Raw genomic sequence first — 24,557 nt, forward strand, 5'->3', positions numbered from 1 at the left:
GAACACAGCATCCATACTGAATGAATCACAATGGGGAAGACCTGTGGGCTCTATGTGGGGTTGGTATAACTACATTTCTAAATTCTTGCATTTTGTGGTCACATGGCTACCCAGGAGGATAAAAAAAAAAGTCAACAAAATGCTACAAAACAGTTATCTAAACTTGGAGACACAATTGGGCAAGGAGTGCTTCTAATACTTATGAAAACATATAGGAATATCCCAGTATGCTCTCCCATAAAAAATAAAGGAAAGGCGTCAAAAAAATGAACTTAGTCCATTTTTTGTAATATCTGCAGTGCCAGAACAGGAGACGTACCTACTGAGCCTCTCTATGACGTCCATAAGTCCTAACAAACAACCCCTTTAATTTAAAACATAGCTGTTTTACAAGGCTTGCAACAACAGGATTCTTCTCACGTAACCATTACATATATCACGGGGGGATGGTCAAGATTAGTGGAGGCCAATGGGCAAAATTTTTGTAGGATGTATTGGGTAGCCTGGCTGTTACTGTAGGTCTGCCAAATAGAAAATTAAGATTTGGACATGTTGCATTTTGATGTGCCTGATCCTTTGTTCCCAAGTAGTAAAGGGAACTGGGGGTGTCCTACAACCACTTATACCCATTTCACTATGTCAGCCATAATGAATGCACAGATAGTGGAGCACTTCTAGTAAGTACGTAATTTGGGCATTTCAGATTGAAGCCATGACTGGTTTTCCGCCATGTGTTACAACATACTATTGTTATCAGCTGCTGGGAGTATCTGGGAAGGTTTGTAGATAACAGACTCCTGGGTAATTGGCCTTCCTATAATCTGGCACTGAATATCAAATCATGCTTGATAGATTTAGGGTTTGTTCACACCTGGTTTCTGTTATGTATGGAAAAGACAACACAGTACTAGATCAGTCATACCATAAATACTACTAACGCCCAATGTACATCTGAGGGATCTGCTATTGCAATGGGAAAAAAAAATCACTGCCCCAGTGCAATTTTTTCCATCAACTGTGGTGGAATCCTATATGCCGATGTGAGTTTATGACAGAGTAGTAGAACAGTACAGTAACCTGGTCATGAAATAATTTCTAGTTAAATTAATGGAGTTTGTTGTACGTGCTCCATATATAATGGCCACAATATACAATAATAAACTTCATACTGATCCTTATGTACCAGGGCAATAAGACAAGACATTGGTTATGAAAAAGTTAAAAAAAAACCTTTGTCTTGTAAGTGAAGATAATAAGTCGTGTGTTCACCTGGTAAAGTAAGATCTAACATGCAGAGCTCTTTGCTTAGTATCATGCCCTGTCCTCATTTAGACTTTAATAGGAAACAGGCTATGACCAGAGCAGTCACATTTCACAGTGATTCGGCTGAGACAGGTTAAATGTAATCAAGTTCTGTACTTGTTTCAGGGCCAAGAACATTCAGCCTAAGAAGAAACACATAAGCCATGTAAATTGTTTTCGAGTAGCACTCCAATTAGTCTTCCTTTCCACAGTATTTTAATTAGTAAAGGTCTTCGGCTCAAAGGTGGCCTGATCTGGTGCCGGTCACACAGACTCATACACAATAATCGCTTCAAGCTGGGACGTCAAGGGCTGTCCTTCCATGCTGATCCTCACAACAAGAGGGCTTCAACTATATCTTCTGTGATAGAACCAAAGTTGAAAGGACAAAAGGGGAACCGCATAAAACATAATTAAAGAGTCCCTTTATAGGTGTATGAAAAACCTAGGATCTTTGTCCAAAGGGAGGCTCCTGCCATCAGTCACTGGTGAACATGTGTTACATCCGCGCAGTGCTACATGCTCACTGTTCCCTTGGGCGCCCTTTGGCTTTATTTTACTTGCAACTCCTTGTGTCGTCATTATTTACATGCAGTGAATCTGTAGGCAAACTACATTTCCCAAGATGCATCTGCCTACTCTCACTCTCTATGTACACCTCCCTTCTCAAATTGCAGGTAATAAATCACTTCCACATCTGAGGTCACATGCTGCTGTTGTTCCCTTAGCTCTTGGGTGTGTGTGTGCATGAGCAGGGGGTTGGGTTATGTAATGAGCGTGCAAATGAAACATCACTCTGAAGTCATATGCGCTATTTGGCACGTATTTTTTAAAAACTAGATCATTCCTTTAATAAAGAGACACCTGGGTGTTACTATTCCCATTGTCATAAGAGGTATCAGCAATGTTTGGACACTGATGGCATCTTGTTGTCAATTTATACATTGCTAAGGGCAGGTTCACATCTGTGTCGGAGTCTCTGTTTTTGTCACTGGACATCCAGCGTTCATGGAGTTTGTGGGTAACTATTGTTATAGTGAACAGGCTCTGCGTCACCCCGCGGATCCAAAAGATGGAGAGCCCTAATGTGAACCTAGAGGAACAACACAGGAACAGCACAAGGAAGTAGTCTAGATAAAGAGGATCCATAATTGGTATTTTCATAAGTACCGTAATACAAGTATATACCACATAGATGAATCAGAAGAAGTGACAGGTCCTCTTTAAAAGGGAGTCTATCACCAGAACTCAGACCCACAGATAGGCAGGTTAGAGTCTATCCCTTTGTGAATAGGTGCCTCTGTTGCTGAGATTTTGCTGTTTTTGTCAATAAGCAAATGAGTTAATTTGGGCATTGAGCGCGCTGTCACCTACCTCTTAGAGCAATGGAAAATTCCCTGGTTGCTCAAAAGGGCACATTTGGATATTGGTAAAACAGATGCTATCACAGCAACGGAGGCACCGATGGGAAAACATTTTTAATTTAGGTGACCCTAGTCTATAAATAATATACTGGATTCTGAACCCTCCCTTTAATTAAAGAAGCTTTGAATCAAGCCAGCCATGCCACGTGGTTGTGGTTGTGCTATAATCTGGAGCATATCATAGGCAGATTTAGTGTGAACAAAAAGGAGAATTGAGAATAAGGCCTAATAGAACATCCTGCAATGTATTATTTACACAGGGAGCTGAGGGTTCAGAAACCTGAAACTGCGACTAAAAAGTTCTATTATAAATCCCTAAACTACCATCACAGGAACTTGTTCAAGAGTTCTAGAAATCGTCAAAAACTAGCACCGCAATGTGGAAACTCGACTGTCAGCTGCCAGAGGTAACGTGATATCAATGAGACTATTCACTTGTCTTCCTAGAAACCCGCCATGTTGTTCATAGGGCTATCATATGCTGTGCTCTCTGAAATGCTGGTTCAATATATAAAAAGACTACAGTGGCTAGAAAACTGGAAACATTAGAAAAATATTAATAATAATTAGGTTCACATAAATTCAGAAATTGAGAAGGATTATGGTACAAATTGTGTGAAGAATGATCATAAATTCTGTGAACATTCCACATCCAATATTATTCTACACTAACACCGACAAGGACTTTGTAGACTACAAAAATTCACTGTATGATCGGTTACATTGATTCTGTATAGAACGTTTCTAAAAGAGTTGTCATCATTTTACTGGTGCCTCTAATGGCATGTCATAGCTAGTCTTCGTCTTCTTTATTTCTTTACTATTTTATTGTAGTAGGTGCTGGTATTGTCGCAGTTTTAGTTATTAAATCTCAGCCACGTCAGCCTGTCTGTATGGACGACACCAGGATTAATTTAATAGAACATACAGGAGAAGATGGGCTGCTAACATAACAAGCTCATAAATACCTGCTGTAATAATGAATTTAATAGTACAATATCAACAAACATGCGTGTTTACATGGGTGGGGTAATCGCTGCCGAATATTACAACCCAATTTTAAGAATACAAATGAATAGTAATTATAGTTCTGGATTACATCCTTTAAGAAATGTTTGCTATGAGGATGTTATAATCTGGAACCAGGATGGAAAGCTCCTGAAATATCTAAGTAAACAGTTGTATTCATCGTGTAATAACAGGTCTGGAGCATGTTTCTCAGAATTCTGCATTGTAAGCTCCACTTGAATATCAATGAATAAATTGATAACTGGGTGTTTTTATTCGCTATGTCAATCAGGTGAATCTCCACAAAGTCAGCACAGACTGAACAATGTCAAACACCCAATGAGTAACACCCACTTGTCAATGTATTCAGAAATTTCTAGGAAGAATAACAGAGCAATGGCACAACAAAGGTGCATGCGATACATTTTTTTTTATTGTTTTCTTTAAGGAATGGGATCTCTATTCTATTTTTCACTGAAATCAGTCTTAGGATGAGCAGACATCTCCCTGTCAGCTGGATGACATGGACACATAATACAATACACACCTTGATTTTTGACTTCAGCAAACTCTTTGTTGTATTCATCTAACGTCTCTCGGAGCTTCTGATTCTCTGTTTCAATATCGTGCATTCGTTGAACCTTTAGTTGCAATTGCTGTCCCAGATCCAAGGCAGGTACTGGATCTAATGGAAAAAACAAAAGTTTTAGTGACTGTCAATTTATTGGTGTAGCTACAACACAAAAGAGACAACATACATAGTTATATCAAGAGTCTGAAGCTATATACTGCGATTGATCTGAATTATAGATGACATTTGCTTTTGCAAACGCTTCAAAATATAGATTTTGACAGATAGAACATAAGTATGAGCAGTCTGGATGGGCACAGATACATGCAACCTGGTGACAACCCTGCCATTTTCTGTAGTTGTTCCTGAGAAGGGGTAGAACTACTACCAACACTAGTTTACTCCAGCCAAATAATTCAATTATTGTGTGATATTGTGCCCTAAAAGTCTTAAAGAGGTTTTCATACTGATGAAGTATGTACAAGATGGGTTATCAGTATATGATCTATGGCGATCTGACAACCAGACCCTTCATGGATCAGCTGATCTGGCAGCCTCTGGACGAGGAGTGCATGCAGGCTGCTTCTATTCAAGTATTAAGAGTAGCTCCTATTACTTGAATAGGGGAAGCCTGCACACGCTCCCCGTCCTGTGGATAGTTCATCAGCATAAAAACCCCAGTTGGGTCCAAGAAACCTTTAAAAGGAGTTTATTAGCAGTTTGAGGCTCGGTACTAGAGGGGTGAAGAATAAAGCACTTAAACATATCTAGGATTAAGGTGTTTGAACCCATGTCGAGCCATGATTCAAAGTGTCCGCAGGGCGGTGCCTAATAGTGAAGTGCCTGGGACTCTATTCAGTCAGTGCTCCACAGCTCCACCCCTACGCAAATGACAGCCCTAACAGTCTGTTGAATGGACACCAATCAATCACTCAGAGGTGAAGGATTGGAGAGCAATGACTGCAGAGAGCCAGGACACATGGTTAGTCCAGAGGAATCACTGGCTCAGGGTAGAATAAAATATCTTTTTCCACAGTCCTAACTAGTATACCCATATGCTTTATCTGCTTTACACATCACCTATCTAGGGCTGTCAGCAGTTCTGAGGACTCAAAACTGCTGACAGACTCCGTTAAGTAGAAGACATATTAATGTAATATACATCTAGGGATTAGTGGTCAGGAAAAGCATGACAGTGACATCACTCCATATTCATATCCCTACAGAGACCATGGAAAAAAAACAACTTTCCTATAGGTTCATCTGGTCAGCAGCGGTAACAACAATGAAGTGTGTGTCATATGTATGAACTATGGTATGAGTATATATGTATATGGCATGTTTTTGTGTATATTTTTATATATAAAGCTGTTGATAAGCATTTTATAGATTTTATAGATGTATTGTATTTATTGCTGTGACTGGCGCTCTATGGCTCGGACAGCTCGGTATCTTCTTCAGGACGCCGGTTACCATGAGATCCACTGTCCCTATGTAACACTGAGCCATCCGAGCACAAGGCAGGAAGTGTTGTCATAGACACAGAGACTATTCTCACAAAGGGTCTGACCTCTGATACTCTGGCACGGGAATAAGAGGTTTACTTTTAACATGGTAAAGGAGAATTTTCTGGGAAATCTTTTTGTAGTTCCCCTTTAACAAACTACTGAAAACCCAGCCCTATTCAGCAAAACATAAAAAAGTCTTCCCATGAGCGAGACTCATTCATCAGAAAATAGACATTAGTTATAAATAGAGAATATGACTTGAGCAGACGTGTTTTATGTAATTACAGTGAATGAGAATGACACCCATTAGACTGTCTGTCTCTTAATGCATACTTATTGCATTAGTTCACAATTGGACTGACCACTACAGCATTGATTTCCAATACTAAGATAATCACAGCAGCTGCTTGAACAATACTTTGGAAAACATACAATGGGGGGGAGGTTGCTGGAGCAGAGCGAACTTGGGAAAGATTATTGAATACATGTCTGATGAGGGCGCCAGATTTAGTGGTATAAAAGGCAGGAAAGATTTAGTCTCATCCAGTGGAATGCTAAACATCAAACTAAATGGATCAACAACAGTGTACATTAGCGAGTTCATTTAACTTCAAAACATTGCAGTCATTCATTCTGCGGACCACCCTCAGCTTGTAGGAACATAGTGTATATCTGTTAACACATTAGACATGGACACATGCTTTTCCTCAGCTCCCCGAGAGGAGACTGTCGCTTGATAGGATGGTACCGGATTTCACTTGATTTCCCTCTACAATTAAGAAAGAGCGTACAGCCTGCCATAGTTCTGCACCCAATAGGTTAAACAAAGACATATTGTAATCCACATATAACTTGGACTGGTCCCAACTCACTAAAATAAGCAGTAATTCATATTAAAAAGGATGGAGACAGACAGTCGAGTCTTCTAAATGCTAGTTAAGGGTTCAGGAAAAGCCCAGTCACTTCTGTGATTATTAAGTAATGACAGCAGCCTTTAAAATTAGAAAGCAGAGAAGTCTGGAGAAGCGCAATGGTCGCCCTCGACATAGCAGAGGCCACGAGGGGAAAAGAGAGCGATGTGTACCGTACCGTCATATAGTATATGTAATACTGCAGAGAAAGCAGCCAAGACAGAAGGGTATACATACACAGAATATAAACACACACAGGAAAGACACTGCTCAAATATATACATCGCACACATACATATACAGTAAAGTGCTAAAGTTTTAGGCAGGCCTGGAAAATATACTGCAAAGTAAGAAGACTTTCAAAAATAGAAGTGTTAATAGTTTATTTTTCTCAATTAAAGTAAAGTGAATGAAGAAAAGAGAAATGTAAATCACATCAACATCTGGTGTGTCCACCCTTTGCCTTCAAAAAAGCATCAATTCTCCACTTGCACACACTTTTTGAAGGAAATTGGTGAGGAAGTTGTACCAAACACCTTGAAGAACTACCCACAGATCTGTAGATGTGGGATGGCTCAAATCCTTCTGTTTCTTCACATAATCCCAGACAGACTGGATGATGTTTAGATCAGGGCTCTGTGGGGGCCGTATTATCACTTCCAGGCCTCGTCCTCCAATGGGTGGTCACACCAAATATTCATCTCATGTAGATTTATCTCTAGTTCATTCAGTTCAATACATTGACTAAAATAAACTATTATTAACACTATTTTTGAAGCATTCTTATTTTACTGCCTTTATGTATATTATTATTATTATCACTGTACTTCTTTTGTGTTATTGCATTTCTATAATGCTCTGTTCATACAACCGAGCCAATTCTCGGCCGTGTATATAATGGATTTGCATAATGGGTTTGGAGCCGAGAACTTTTTTTTTTTTTACACACAGATGACTGGCAGTATGGGGCTGAGAAGCTCAATCATGTGAACAAGCTCTTACTATAGCTATACTCCCAACAAAACTTCATCACACTGCATATGGTGTGAGTTTTGAACACAGTAAAATTGTTGTACTATGGAATAAATGCCAAACTTCTTCTAATGACAGAATTATATCTTAGGCCAGGGACCACAGAGACTTGTTTTGTATGTTCCCATGTGTCTTTGGCATAACTACGATGTGACTGATTTTTCCTTTACTACATCAGAAAAGTTCCTTGCATAAATTTTATAGGGATTGTCACATTACGACAACCCCTATCCATATGACACTATTAGGGGCACATGTCTTTGAATTGAAAAGAAGCTGTCTTCGTGTGAAAGTTTGTACTGAATACAGCTTTGGTGTGAATGACTCAATGCATTACTATGGATACTTTTGCTTCGCAACCTGACCTACTTTTATAGCTATTACTTTTAAGTGGGCAGTGTAGCTTCAAAGTTTGCATAAATCAATAGTATAGACAAATACCGTAAACATTATAATAAATCTTATTACAGAAAAATACTTCTTTCTCCACTTATCAGACTCTTCCACCCCACTTAAACTCTTTGCTAAATCTGTCTTGAGAGGCAAGAAGGACTATTAGCCATAAGAGGGGTCAGATTACATGTTGCCTATAGGAGTATATGGAAATGGGAAGGAGAGATTGAGTGAAAGAGAAGCAAAGCCAAAGGCACAGACATTCTCTATAATGTCCTCCATGCTGCTACAGAGTTTCAGTGTGACAGAAAGTAAAGAAACCGGATCTAGTATTCTCCATGTGCTGTCTGTTGGAAATGTCAGGGTAAGGGTACACGTTTAGGTTTTTGAAGCCTAAACCAGAAGTGAATTTTTTAAAAAGTGGGCTTTTACTGGGTGGCCAGTGTAGCCACATGTCCCAGACTGCACTGCAGTTATTCATAATGATGTGAGTCACTGCCTCAGTATAGGGAAGTAGAGCGGCAATGACTCACAGCACCATAAATAACGGCAGTGCAGTCCACGCAATATGCCAGATATACTCTATATTCATATATAAGAGCCAGTGTGAAGATGGCCTTATAGGTTCTCAATCAATCATGATCCACAAGTGTCTTTATCCTCAGGGTGGCTAGCTTATACCCAAGAGCCCAAGGAACTGAATATAAGAAAGAAAGCATGCAGAGAAAACATAGAATATAAATCATATTCTGAAAAGTGACCTGAAAGGACAGCTAAACTAAAAGTTTCCCACCCCACATGGTTGGGGCATTCAACTAAATCGGTCAGAATAACAATAGAGAAATGAAACAAATCCCCAAAAAAACTCTACAGTAATACAGTAAGACAACAAAAACCAATGAAAAGTCATTGACATATCTTTTCAATAACTTTTATGTTAACTTCTGTGAAAAGATATCACGCTGCAGCGAATTAACCAATTGCAGAAGTTCGGGCTAACTTTGCTACATCTGCATAAACACACACACTGTTATCTGTCTTGCTACTATTACAAAAAGTAACTAAATACTTTGCGTGGAAAGTCATATATTTCTTTCCTCTTGCTAATGTCAGTCATATTGAAGATTCAGATCTGTATCGTCTCATTGTCAAGGGTAAAAGCAGTTATTGCAATAAGGCTCCGTGTTCATTGTATGAAGTCCATCTGTGCTGTCATTTCTAATTGACTGGTGGGAAGAGTAGGTTTTCTGGCTCAGTTTCCCGGCAGACGTAGATGAGAAGGTGGAAGAAGGATTGGAAGGATGTAATCAATAATACTTCTTGTCGGTTTAGGTCTGCATCCCATCATTTGCAACCAACGCAGACGGCAGAGTATTGACCCTTTATGTACCGACGTGGGATTTTGAAAAAGCTGAAAATAGCAATGCTGACTAAATGATAATTTGTGATGGTGATCAATAGTGAGAGCGCACTGGACTGGTGTGAGAGTGACTAATAGGACTGTGGACGTCTCTTAGTATCCATGTCCTTACTGTTACTTAGAAAGAAGATATTCTAGTTAGAAGTCAAAATTAATGGAAAACATCAAACTGGTTACTGTGGTTAACACCAGAAATGAGCCACAAACATGTTTTTAATAATGGGAAGAATCATTAAAGTGAATATAAATCTAATCATGTGACTGGTGGCATCAAGCAAGTCATAGACAGATCCCTATCTTATGTCTATAGAACTGATCTATCACTTTTCATTTCTTCCATAAGACATAAAAGGCTTATAATTGCTTTTCAACTTGTCTAATTTTATACCCTAAGAAATTATTATTATTATTTATTAATTTATTTATATAGCACCATTAATTTCATGGTGCTTTACATTTGGGGGTTTACATACAATACACAAAATATACAGGTAGATATAATACTAACAGTGATCTGCTGGCACAGTGGGGTAGAGGGCCCTGCCCGAGAGGGCTTACAATCTATGAGGAATATCCGTTCTGTATATTCCTGCTGAGTCTGCTGCCAAGAAAACAAAATACTACAGAAGTCATTACAACTTATCAGTTACTACATTGATCAGATCAACTGAGGTGTCTTGTATACAGCTAAGGAATAAAATATGGCCGCTTACACTAAGTAAGCGGCCATTTTGTTGTGGTCTGTGGGCATGCGCAGTTGGCTCTGCCTGAGGCCTAGAAGTTTGAAGCCAGTTTGAAGAGAGTTCTCTCACAGCGTTGGGGACGCCCCCAGTGCTGTTTGAGCGCTGGGGCCCGCCCCCCAGTGCAGCGAGAGAACTCATTTGCATACCAACGAAAACCGGGATTTTATACTGAATGGCAGCCCAGAGAAGACATCTAAATGTAGGAGAAGAATGGTCTTTCTTAAGTTTATTCCTATGTGTGATATACAAAAAATTTGATTTTAATGGTAGAATCCCTTTAAGTTAAACACTCTCCTCTTTTTATCCAACCGGGACATATACCGAACAAACCTCTCCACCTTCATTGAATGCAAAAAATAATTTTTTGGGCATAAATCAATGAAATATCAGTCTAAATTGACTTTCACCAAACAGAATTCTGGTTCAGAGGTCTAGTAATTGTGGTTCATTGCTCTGTTGGACACTTGGGTAGCTGTATACAATATTTTATGTTATTACTTTTTAAATTAGGGTCTATTCTAGAGTTCTGGAAGCCATCTGACTTATCCAAGTCACCATTGTCAATATATAAAATGGAGCATGTGGGCTCCTTAATTTTCATGGCCACAATACATGCCACTTACAGAGTCATTCATGCAAAGGAACTGCAAGTTATAGACGCCCTTCTTTGCTTTAGGATGAAGATGAATGCCCCCCTTGTGTGTTTGCCTTATGCTACTACAAGACATTCCTGCATACGTTCCCTTTTGCCAGGGCACTCTAGGCTAATATAATCATACGATTACATAATTAAACCAGCTGTCTCATTATAGAAAATCAACTGGAATTCAGGGCCTAATTAGTCATACAGCAATTAGCATGCTGATGAGCAACTGATGAAAAGCTGCCTGGATTTCAAGTGTGTCAAGACCACCCAGTTATTTAGTAGGCAGGGGGGCACTGAATGGCGAAGCCAAGACTGAATGCTGGACATGTTGATTATATTTCACACACAAGTTACGTTGCCCATTATGTTACCTCAAACACCACAGAAAGCTGATCCACCCAGTCGAGTCCTCTGCACTTCCAAAACAGAGCAACCCGATCTAATTGTAATATACAAACAGTGAATACAAAGGGGTCAGTAACATGTGCTCCGGACTTGCAGCCAGTATCTGAGATCACTTCTCTTGGAAAAGTAATAGGTCATGGTCAAGTGTTCTCCAGAGAAGCAGCCCGAAATAAAGAAAGGAAATGTGCAGATACTTATATAATGTTCATTCTATACAAAAGCTGTTAAAGGAAGAAGCCTTATTCGGTGGAAGTAGAAGGGATGTCAGTTTTAAACAATTATTTTTATATTAAAAGGGTTGCCCTAGAGCCAAATGGAATCCATAGGGAAATCTGGTAAAAAAGTATTCAATCCCTGTCATAGGGAGAATCATGCATTACATAGCGCCCGCTGTAATGTGGAGACTTGCTAAGGATACATGGATACCATCAGGATTATCCACAAATTATCTGTGTGGATCCATTATGGAAAATCTGCACCGTAATCTATTAGCATTATAGTTAATGAGAAATTGTATTTTCTCATGCACATGAGGCATCGCTGAAATGGACCAATGGTGCACATTGTAAAATCCACAGAATGTCAATTTAATACTTTTTCTCCAATGCAGATTTAAAAATAAAATTCGCATGGACAAGTATTAAGATCTGCATCCGCGCCAGTTGGTGCAGATTTCTATATATATATGTGCAGATTTTGTGTGTAAACCCTTAGTGGAGCAGAATTAGATAGGCACATTGGTGTATACTGTTGGAAGAAAAGATTTGGCATAACTTGTCACTTATCCATTGAAATATCTATCTTTAGAAATCAAGGAGGCGGTCCTATCCGCCATCTCTGTATGTACAGTCATAGAGGGCAGGCTGTCAATCTCTAATAGGACCGCCTCCTTGACTTCATAGCATAGAAAGAGCAAAGAAGTCAATGGAGGGGTTCTAGCTAAACACTGTACTGCCCCGGTGCCCCGATTTATAGAGTGTCTGTGTAGACTATAGTTGTAAAGATGACACCCTGTGAGCAAGTTGTATGGACTCATTAGTTATTAGCTATAGGGACGCATACGTAAACACTGCACCTCCACAGAGATCTTGCATATGTAACTGTGTCTTCATTTTATCCATCATTCCTTAATCTGTGGCTTTTCTATTTAATTAAAATGGCGTCCTGAAGTTAATATTCTATTTACACTTTAAACAAACGTTAAATGAAATGAAGCGAATGGCAGAAGCCGGAGCAGAAACCGCCACACCTGCTAAATAACTATAATTAAACGGAAGAGAAAGTTCCTACCTTTAATTGTAGTTCCCAGAAAACCTTTATAGAGACACAATGCAGTTCCTGGTTGAGGCCTTGCTTGCCTCAGGGTAAGATGATTCTAATGATAAAAGGGTTTGTAACGTGTTTACACTACTGAATTATAGCTACTGTCTGCGGGACCTGTTCCTCTGCCAGCTACGTCACACTGCTTAACCCACAATTTATCACCGTCACGGGACACAGAAAATGGAACTACCCCGGGGCATTAGGCTACAACATAGGTACAACAGCCATAGATTCTTGCTACGTCATTTCCCCCAATGACAACGTGGCAATGGTAAAGGTTACTATTAACAGTTTCTATACTAGGTTAGGTTACAGAACTGGTAATAGGCTTTGCATGCTCCATGTCTTATTGATGGCTTGCCCTTTGTTTTAATATGGTTAACCAGATTTCTCTCCTACGTGGGGACAACTACATTGCTACAGGTATTTTACAACTTTTGTTACGTCCACCTTTAAACAAAAGTGGGTCATCAAAAATAAGGAATGCAGCTTTACAAATATTTATTTTTCTATATTTCTTTGTAAACCCTAGAGCTATCACGGGCTTTTCTTGTACATTTATCTATGTATAGCGCATCAGTTTAACTTTCAGTGTTTCTTTATAAGGATCCAGTCACCATGTTAGACAGCAGGAAGAGCGGAGCAGAATGATATAGTTTTTTGGGAAGAGTTTCAGTATAACATGTTAGGAGTCCAGTGGGCGGTCCTACTCAGTGATTGATAGTTATTTCTTGTTGCCAGTTACTGAGCAGGGCCACCCACTGGACTCTTAAGCCCCCAATTAGCAAAGTATTAAATCAAGAAAATATCTTATAAAAAAAATATTTTCCTACAGCATTATATATTGGTTTATTAAACTCATCCTGCCCTACACAATACTATGTGCAAGTAAGACAGAACCTTCACAGTGCACTGCCTACTTGCCCGACTCCCATATCAGCAGCTGGTAGCAGAAGGTAGCTCCATATATCTTACAGACTGGGAGAGGTTTCATTCCATACTTTACACTATCAGCATTGAATCTTAAAGGGGTTGTCCCTCAAAGTGAAAATATCAGGACTTTTCTCCCACTGCACATTCAGGATGACCGCAGCCAGGCTAAATATGGAGTGAGTAGTGGTGGATTGCCTTCCTACCGAAACACTACTTCAGCTATCTCTGGCACTCCGACTGAAGTGAATGTGAGCGCTGGAGAAAGCAGAGTGCTTTTCTTCGGCTGTTTCCGTTGCTCCCAAGGAAAGTGAATGGGAACACCACCAGTCACATCCACATCCAGCTAGGCCGCGGTCAGGCTAAATGTGCAGCGGGAAAAAGGTTCTGCTGTTTTGGGTTTGTGGGATACCCCCCTTTAACTTAAGTGGTATCTTTAGTTATCAGTATAAGGACCACTACTTTGCTAAGATCCCACATAGTATTTACTCCTCCCTCATTATTATTCTGAATATCTCATTAAAGTGTCCCTCCAGTTATACAACAACTCTTCATGAAGGAATAGTATAGGCGAATAAGGGAAGAAGGAAACATATCTTTAATAAGATATATTACAAAGTTTCTTCTATTCACATGTGCCATTCACTTATAGAAAGTGGTTTTCTAAGTAGGGGTACACTTCAATCTCAATATGTGTGCCCTTGCACTTTTTGGTTTAAGAGGTACCCTTCACTAAATGTATGTGATATGACAGGTTATTTAAGGTAAACCTGTGGCTTTATATTTAAGGAAATACTTTTATGTCTCAACCCATCCACATAAACTTTTGCTCAATCATTGACTGATGAAATGTTCTGTAACTTGCCACATCCTGTGTTAAATCATTAAACTGAACCCATAAGGTGAAACTGCCTAATTCTGCTCAAGATAAGTTGTGTATCCTGTGTATATACAGCATCTTGTTCATTTTCTTATTGAATTACAAGAAGCTTGAACCAAATACAGGTTGCAACCGTCCATATTCACGAGGCACTAGAGAAGAAGCAAAGGTAGTCATACCAAGTGTCCATCTTCTCTACATCAGCAAAGAGTTTAAGGAGCTGAATGACCTTATGATCACGCGCATTGACGTCTCCATCATTCCTAAAGGTTTTAGTGACTGCGAATACATAGCCCACAGCACCTTACCCGATTTAGAAAGCAGATGTGAATATTCTCTTTCTCAGAAATGATAATTTCGCAATGACTAGAGGCCTACTGATCACACATACCGGACACTCCTAAAAGTTCAGAACTGGAAGACATCTTTGGTTTAAGGTCTGATGTTACCAGTCAACTCCTCCACAAAGTCCACCTATATATCCCTTAATAAGCCCTACTCCACTAATTCTGGAGTATGCATTTTATTTCTATGCCAACCACCCCCCACCGTAATTGGTGGCGCCAGTTTCTGCGCATGATAAGCAAATGAGAGCCAGCACTGGTCAATGAATGGACGAGAGGCCATGAGGCTTCTGAAGTGTCATCTTGTGAGATAATAATAATAATATAATCCTATTATTATTTTTATTTATATAGCACCATTAATTCCATGGTGCTATACATTTGGGGTTACATACAATTTGGGGGTTACATACAATACACAGAATATACAGGTAGATATAATACTAACAATGCCCGACTGGCACAGTGGGGTAGAGAGCCCTGCCCGCGAGGGCTTGCAATCTATGAATTACATGAAATCACACTGCAGAGTCATGCCTGTTAATAGATGTACTGAAATGGAATTGGTGGAAAAGGGGACAAGTCATTGTCATAGTCAATAAGTGTCTGGTCAATGAGTCCCAATGTTGGGACCTCCACAACAAGAAGCAAGCTCAACCATTGCGCCATGTACATGGTGGACACAGAACCACGTTTCTCTTGTCTACTCTGTGGAGACGATATTACTTTTTATAAAATCCCATTAATCTTGACTCTACCCTGATAGAACATCAAGCTTCTCTTGTGACATAATCCGTACCATGCTACTGGTCTGCACTGCTCTGTCACTTGCTTATGTCCCCTGCTTATGTGATGTGGTCGTTTTCGAAATTACAGTATTAGCATGCTTATATGTATGGTATGCTCATATATAGAGTATGCTCAGATGTACAGTATGCTCATACAGTATGCTCAGATATACAGTATCTGAGTATTAATTATGCATGGCTAGAAAATCAATCAATCATATTCTACAATTTGCTGACACAAGAAGGGTTAAACAACTACATATACAACATTGGAAAGAACACAAATGGTTTACCTGGGACATCAATTAATCTCTTATAAACATTCAAGAAGGCAGCTTCAGCTTCTTTGCTTCTTTTACTTAATGCATCGATCTAAAGAAGAGAAGAAAATAATTCTTAGTTTCATTAAAATAATCACAAGATAAATTCTTTTAGGTTCTTCACCAGTTTAAGTCTCCTAAACCAGCATCTTTGTAGAAATTACAGCTCATCCCAGCAAGAGTCAAAGTGTTGAAACCTTGTCAATGCAAGCATGAAGTGATGGACACACATCCCAGCTGCATAGCCCTGTATAGGTGGAATAACTAGGAGCACACAGACTAGTCACCCTGCTGGGGGGACGAAGATCAATAAGGAAGGTTTAAAAATCAAACGCTTTAGGTAAAACCAAAATGTGTGACCTGAATCCAAGCTCAACAACAATGTGATCAGCTATACCTGCAGAAAATCATGGCTCAGAACCGTTCCTCTACCTTGTAATGTGACAATGCTAATTGTGAACGCAGGGTCTGAACATGGCAGGAAATTGTACACTTTTACAGTTTTTGCCCATTTGTAATGCCATATCACTGTCCTAAACCAAAATGTGACATGAGGCAGTGGAAAAGGTTTCTACGATTGCCCATATACTGGACCATATAGTTGGTGAGGCAACCAGCCAATGCCGGAGTCCTAGGATCTGCACTGTTACCAATGCTATCCCTGTATGTCTTCATTACAAATATAAGACTGTGAAGGAGATCACAATTGAAAGGATTCTTTTCCCAAAACTGTCGACAGGATGGGTGAGAAACTCTGATCCCCTCTCATTCCTGTTCACTACACAACCCCACTGAGAAGACATGTGAATAGAGTAGTATTAGGGTATGTTCACACTGAGTTTTTTGGAGCAGATTTTGACACAGAATCCACCTCAAAATCCGCCTCCAAAAACGGCTCAATTTGACTTCAATAGGAACTGCTTGCTTCTTTTTTCCACTAGCTAGTAGCAGAAAAAAAGAAGCAAGCTGCCCTATCTTGCGGCGGATTCCGCAGCTTCCATTCTTCGGGACTAATCTGGAGCGGAATGCCGCAACTGGATGCCAGTGAACTACACCGGCATCCAGTCGCGGCTAGCCACGTAGAAGTGTACACGTACGGAATGCAAATTCCGCCATGTGAACATACTCTTAAGTTTGGTCTGAATGAAACCACTAAGAGCCAAAGGCATTTAATGGACCGGTAAAGGGATTGTTGGTCCACCTGTCTATCTATACTTTTCACACTGCCATCTTGCAGGAAGAGAGATGTTGTTTTTCAGGATTGCCATAATAATCATTGATGATCCTGGTAATCAAATCTTCAAAAAACCAGACATTTATCATGTTATCCTAAGGATGAGGGATAAATGTTGCTACTAGAACATCCCCTTACTGCTGCTATGCACCCGAGACAATGGGCTTGAATATGACCAGGCAAGCTTTGCATTAAGCTTCCAGGATCTACACATAGTTTTGTAGGTTTCCTCTTTGTGTTACGGTTTCCTCTCCAACTCAAAAAACATGGATTTTAATTGGACTGCTGTGAAATTGGCCTTGAGAATACATGTGTGAATGAGATAAGGATATTACATTGTGAGCCCCACTGGGAGCAGGGACCGTATGAGTGCATTCTTACTGTAGGACTGGAGAACATGTCAGTGTTACATAAATAGCAGAAACTAAATAATAATGCTTAACGTTCACCAATTGCTCTACACATAGACAATAACCAATTATTTCCAATGGATAAGTTATTATGTCTACCATATTTTGTAGAAGGAGCCTGCGAATGTCACTGCAGGTCAGAAACTATTAACAAGACGCAACAAAAATCTATGTAGGTTGTGACTCCGCTATTCATCATTCAGCTTCTAGGTGTACATAGCTTTCCCTTCTCTTTTACAGATATAGGTGGGAATAGTTTATTATTAAGTACCTGATACTTGTAGTTTTACAGAAGTGACCATAAAACCCACTCATTTATCTTAAAGGAAATTAACACAAAAACGCACAAAAAATCTTAAGACTTCCTCTATTCATCCAGTTCCTCTTGGTCCTAGTCTGTTATATTACAACTGATACATATTACAACTATAAAGAAACATCCCCTCTTCTTAAAATGCAGTGACATGCTGCAAGACAACTGTCTGGAGCGGGAGCAGCCTTCTCCTTTGACCTGTCTACAGTAAGGGGGAAATGAAAGGTTTTTTTGTAGGAGGATTTTGAGGTGGAAGGAGGCTAGAATGGAAAAAAAAAGTGACATGGCCTATCTTCAGGTGGATTTCTCCTTAAAAATAACATTAAAATCTATGGTACGTGCTATCGGTTTTTTTAAGCGGATTTTCCAGGTCCATGCACTTGCTAGAATTAAAAAAAAAAAAAAAAAACTGCATCAAAAACCACACTGTGTAAAAAAAAAAAAGACGTGTCAAACCAGTTTCTTAATTCACAAAGCAGATTTTTGACTTTAAGACAAAAAGCCCCTCCATTCGACTGTCTACCAGAGCTGCAGCGGATCAGCAGGAGATGAACCTCTGACTTCTCTGCAGGATTTCTACAAGACTCATTGCTTGGCCATTTTGCTCCAAAAAAAAAAAAAAAGCCAATTTGTCCTATTTTTCTTCCACACTTGCTCCTTTTCAAAAATTGGGTGTAGTAGTGCAGGGACCCCTCGACATGACAAATTTGCTGTAAATTGTGCCACAGGTTCAAATTTTAGCTGAAATCTTTACCGGTCCCTAGATGGATTAGATTTCATTTCTGGAGCAAGGGCTTCACGAGATACGCTAGAATTAAGACGCTGGGTCATATCACGCCAGTGGAGGAACAAAGACTGGTGTAGAATACTCCAGTCTTAATAAATGCATCCCTTTGTGTCAGGATTATCCAGAAAATGCTGCAGACTAACAAACAATGAGGACTAGAGATGAGAGAGTACTGTTCGGATCAGCCGATCCAAACAGCACGCTCCATAGGAATGAATGGATGCACCTGGTACTTCTGCTTTGACGGCGGCCGGCCGCTTAACCCCCTGCGTGCCGGCTACATCCATTCATTTCTATGCGAGCGTGCTGTTCGGATCGGCTGATCCGAACAGTACTCGTTCATCTCTAATGAGGACAACTATATTTCTCATTTACCGTTATCATTCAGTCCTAGGTTTAGTGTACCCTTAATTTATCATGAAACAACAAATCGTAGCGAGAAACTTAGCTCTGCTACATCTGGATTTTCAAAAAGTGTTAAAAGAAAAAAACCATAGCCCAGGACCTATATAATTACCAGGAAAAGGAACACTCAGACATTGGCATGGTTGAAATGACGTCTCGTCTGCATCTGTGTTTTCATTGTTTTTGGGTTTACATATGTTCGTATGAAATTCTCAATTGCAATAGCGGTTAATAGTAATAAGTATTTCTATAGTTAAAGTGAAAATCTGAAAATTCAGAGAAAGGTAGTCATAGAAGAAAAAAACATGTAAAAGGTGAATCCCATTCTCAGAAGCGTTATTGTAAGCATTAAATTTGTATGTCTGCCCAGAATCAGAGAATGTACTTTCAACAGATAACTTGCTTTTCTAATATTCTGGCAAAAAGTCAGTACGATAAAGTATCAACTTGCGCTTCCTGGAGTGATATATCCCAGTGTATGATTGCAGGAGATATGCAGCTTCATTGACAAGTATAAATTGAATTTCACTGCATACTCTTCTCCTAACGGTGGTTAGTGCTGAATTTTTCATATATTTCTTTTCCACTGCTGAATATTTGAGTATCGTTTTATGAAATATGCGGTTTCCTCAGATGGTACGTGACAGGACTAATGGAAAATGCATTTTTTCCCTTCCCCACTACATTTTTGAATTACATCCTATAGCCAGTTGACCCTATTATTAAATATTGTAAAACTGCACTTATTATTATTAATGGGGACTACAAAATGCATTATCCTCAACGGCGGTAAGATGTCTGGCAATCCAGGCCGAAAGAGTTAAACCAGGAGGATCACTGCGGTAGATTTTATAGATATGCAGACTAAACTAAAACAATGCTATATATATATATATATATATATATTATATATATATATATATATATATATATATATATATACACACACACACACGCAAGCATGCAGTGAGATCTAAGTATAGATCAGAGTATATATAAAACATGGCACCTTTAAAAGGTCTGCCAGATACGGGTCCTGCATCTATCAGAAAGGTGGGGGGTCCAGTGATCCTGTTATGGAGAATGTAATTGAGAGACGCCTGCAATTGTGTATGGCCTACTCCATGGGCGTCTATGAGGAGCCATACCGACATTGAATCAGCAAAGAAGGGGTCATAACACCCCCATTGTTCTAATAGGCCAGATGGGACTTGCATTTCTCACTTATTTATAGAAAATCCTTACATATGGTGTAAATGTATATGTTAGAGATACCCAACTGAGGCCTGGTCTGTTTTGCATTCGGGCAAGGCTGTTGCGCTCTCCACATGACAAATGCAGAGAGAAAAGTCCTGCAAGCAGCACTTATCTCCACATTTTTTGTGCGGACACCACACGGACCCCATTATAATCTATGGGGTCTGCAGATTTCCTGATTTTTATACGGATTAGGTTTCCATTCGGGGGGTCCCCAACAGAAACCCACGCGTAGATGTAAACTGGACCCGAACAGTTTTGCATTTTTAGGCTGCTTTTGTAGCCACAACTAGGAACAGATCCAATAAAGAGAGACTTAAAAAGCTTTTAATTACCCTTTAGTCATATAATAAATGACTTCACCATTGACATTTTTGCCCTATCCACAAGATAAGCCAAAATGTCTCGGGGTACGTTCACACTACCATTATTACAGTCCATTGCGGTCATCCATCAATGTGTAACGCCGGCTTCAGAGAGCCCCTCCGAGTGCGGGCAGCATCAGGAAAACAGAGCAATGACTATAAAGAGTGTATAAAAATCAATCTGCACAGAAAAAACTAAAACTTAAAATGGTGCAAGGCCAATGTGAGCAATCAGGTCACGTGATGTAGTGCTCGGTGCCGGCGATGAATACTCCGCATACAGCTTTTACACATTCACATGCCCAACAGCAAAGTTTCCCAGGAAACGGATTTCAGTTGTTGGCAAGTATCTGAAAATGAGTGAAGCTCATAGCAGCCAAGAGCACTAATCCTACTAGTACAGACACAAGAAAATCTGGCAGATTACCGTCAACAAAAAAACTGTCTGGCACATGCAACCAATAATTATTCTCCAACCGGTCCACAGACACATTACCCAATGCGCGCTCCACATTGGCACAAATCACTCAGTGCAAGGGTTTCGCTAGTCTCCGAGTCTAAATCTGACAGGTGTCACATTTATGTCACCTTGTCACTTCAAGCACTGAGTGAACTTCTAGGAGACATGCTTGTCATTGAAACCAATGAAGACGACACAAGGAAATAGAGACAACACTACAAGTAAGATCACAATCCTTCGTCCAGGAAGTGCAGACTACATTCATTTACTTGGCTATACAACAATGAAAATAGTCTCAAAGTGCATTGTGGGAAATTAACATAATACTAAGAGTCTCGGCAGTTCTGCACACACATATGAAGAATAAAATATCCCCCATAGTCTTGTCCAGTTTTAGGGAAAATCGGTCTCCTCCATCCAAAAACAGCGCTCCAGTCCAGGGGTTGTGTCTGGTATTGTAGTTCACCTCTATTAAGCTGTAATACTACACACAGCCAGTGGGCACATGTGGCGCTGTTCTTGGCAGTCATGTTTTTCTATTTCTGGACAATAACTTCAATGACTGAAAGAAAGTAAATTTTCTATAACCCATGCAAATGACCGCATTGATTTCTATGGGCCCATACACATGTACTTTAGTTTGCCCATGCCCTATGCAAAGGCTGCAAATTATAAAGCATGTCCTATTTTTGGCTGCATTTGAGTCACAGACAAGTTTAGGGGATCAATCAAGTCTTTTTGCGGATTGGTGTTTGTGGAAGACATACAAGTTTTTTGTGGACTGCGGATCAGTATTTGCAGACAGTTAAAAGCCACTATGGTCATGTGCATGTAGCCCATAGGTGTAGGTTTTAACACTATTATTTCCCAAAACTTTCAACTGTCCTTATACGAAGGTTAAACATAAAGGGGGTTTATGAGTAAACGACGCAAAGGTTAATAAAGGTTTTGTTACAAAGCTGTGTTATTCGGGTGGCACTGGGGGTGGTCATATTAAGGGAAACACGCCTCTTTCTAGTATGGCAGGGTTGGTGTGCTTTAGGGTGTGGGTGGGTGATAGGTGTGCCAAAGCCAAAAAAATAGCTTATACTTTTTATCATTTGGGCAATTAAAGTGAGTTTTGACACGTCTGTCCTGAAATGTTACTCCATTTTTTTACGCCACTCACTGACTGAAGAGAATTGGCAACAATATTCGCGACTAATATGTCGCATTTGATAAACCTGGAGTAAAGACAGTTACAGTCTAACCATGTCCAGTTTATAAAAGTGGAGTGAGTGATGCAGAAATCAAAAAGTCACAACATTTTTGTGAATATGAAGTAAAACAAAATTGCTAATCCCCGCTTTGTTACTTTTTACGCTAGAAAAATAAACTTAAAAAGAAGTTGTCAACTCCTGTTTCAAAATAAAATGATTTTTAATTATATTATACAATTATTAATATTGTATAATTAATTAGATACATAGTTTGCCGCGTATTTGTTTTCATTGGCATTCAATCACTAAATTTCGAGAATTAGAGAATCTTTACGGCTTCTGACTGTCCATGGCTGTCAACAGATTATGAAGGAGTCTGAGTTGGGTTGTAGAAAAACAGGATCTCAAGTTAAAGTCAATGGTTTGGCCTACAGACTCCAAAACTCTGGTACAAACACTGGGAGTACCAAAGACAAAGCCAATGAGACTCATCACTACGTAAGTAAAAACCTGTATTTTTTAAAAATTGCAGATTGACTGTCATGGACATGCTTAAGGGATTTTTTTTTTCCTGTGAATACGATACTGATGAACCATTAGAATAGACCATCAATATTACATTGGTAAAGTTTAACAATCCAGGTCCCCCGCTGCTCAGCATTTGCAACAGGATGAGCTCCACTTCCTCTTTTCAGGCCAGTGACCTCATATACATTGGTCGTGCTGCAGCTCAGTCCCAGTGAAGTGAACTGGATGGAGTGCGAGATCAAGAACAGCCCTATACAATATATGGCAATGGACTTGGTAAGACGTGAAGAGCCCAAAGCAATCAATATCATAGTCCCAGGAAACCCCTTTAATACAGTGACCAGCCAATCCATGATCCTTTTAGTTATTTAGTGTCCCAAACTTACGTCATGGATTCCCTTTAAGGTCTCGGATCAGTACTGGAAGCTGAAAATAGCATTTGGGGATTCTCAGTTGAAAAGTTAACATTGGTAAGTGAAGTAACGCAACTCGCAGATCAGGGCAAAAATGAGAGTACTACAGATCAATGTTTGGGATTTTATTTGTTTATCACATAAATAGACTTCAATTAAGTGTGAATCAGTAAAAGGAGTTTACAATAATGTGCTTATTTCTATAATAAAGAGCGGCATTTGGTGTCTAAGGAGCCTACAGCAATTGTCTGCTGTTTAGTTCAATTGAGAGAATTATGGTTCAATTTCAGAGCGGCAAGAAGCTTCACGTTTTCTAAACATTATATTTCAAAGCCAATTGCTAGTCATTCTTCCATTATGTATAGCACATATTACTGCACTCCACAGCTTCATTATACAAGCAACAAGTCAACTGACTCAAACTACTTCAAGGGAAGTGTACTAAATCAGAATTTTACATGAATCAAATCCCAATGCCATCACCTAGGTGCATGAATAAGTCATTTCATGAGACTGAGGAATATTCCCATGAGTACAAACCTCTCTAATGAATATTAGCCAGATTATTAAGGGAACGTAGCCATCAGGCAGCTCAGCGAAGGAGATGGTCAGGCTGTTCCCAAGTACATTTCCTCAGCAGAATCGGATAACTTTTCTATGGCCATCTTAAAGAACTGCTCAGAAATCAAAAGTTGGGCCACAGCTGTTTGTGCTAAAATTTGTGCCCTACGTGCCACGTTTCCAAATAATAGGGCAGAGGTCAGCACAACGGACATGGCCTCCTACAGCCAGCAAGCATATCTACAACAGCTCTAAAGCTAGGGTAGATCTGAAATTCTGGCACATGGAGGGTAGGAAGTTACCTAAGAAGACTCTTAATAAATGAGGTGCAGGAAACCTGAAGTCTTGATCATTTAGGTTGTGAGTCCAATATGGGACAGTGACTGATAATGTCTGTAAAGTGTTGTGTAACATGGTGGCGCTATACAAGAGAAATAAATAAGATATCTCCCCCATGGTCTTTCCAAGGCATAAATAAGCCTTTGAATGACTCTTCAGGATAAACCATACCTGTAAATGAGGATTAATACTATTTCTGGCCATTATATCACTTGTATTTTGAAATCTCTAGCACCTGCCCCCTTAGAAGGCTTCATCTCCAAAAGTTATTTGTTCCATTGTGGAGACTAGCTACTATCATACTCCTATATATTACACATGAGGAAAAAAAGGGGACT

General features: G+C 39.6%; 1 protein-coding gene and 1 long non-coding RNA gene across 5 annotated transcripts in view; one reads left to right on the top strand and one right to left on the bottom strand.

Annotated features, from left to right (window-relative positions):
* Positions 1 to 24,557, top strand: part of LOC142194681 (uncharacterized) — a 431,520-nt gene that overhangs the window by 274,902 nt on the left and 132,061 nt on the right. The window lies entirely within an intron of this gene.
* Positions 1 to 24,557, bottom strand: part of CUX1 (cut like homeobox 1) — a 277,415-nt gene that overhangs the window by 159,692 nt on the left and 93,166 nt on the right. For all 4 annotated transcript variants that reach the window (XM_075263948.1, XM_075263946.1, XM_075263945.1 and 1 more), the window contains exons 4-5: positions 15,922 to 16,000; positions 4,282 to 4,419 (exon numbers count right to left, since the gene is read on the bottom strand). In XM_075263948.1, the coding sequence (XP_075120049.1) occupies positions 4,282 to 4,419; positions 15,922 to 16,000 (217 nt within the window). The remainder of the gene's footprint in view (positions 1 to 4,281; positions 4,420 to 15,921; positions 16,001 to 24,557) is intronic.

This window comes from Leptodactylus fuscus, chromosome 2, assembly GCF_031893055.1.
Source record: "Leptodactylus fuscus isolate aLepFus1 chromosome 2, aLepFus1.hap2, whole genome shotgun sequence".
NCBI classification, from domain to species: domain Eukaryota; kingdom Metazoa; phylum Chordata; class Amphibia; order Anura; family Leptodactylidae; genus Leptodactylus; species Leptodactylus fuscus.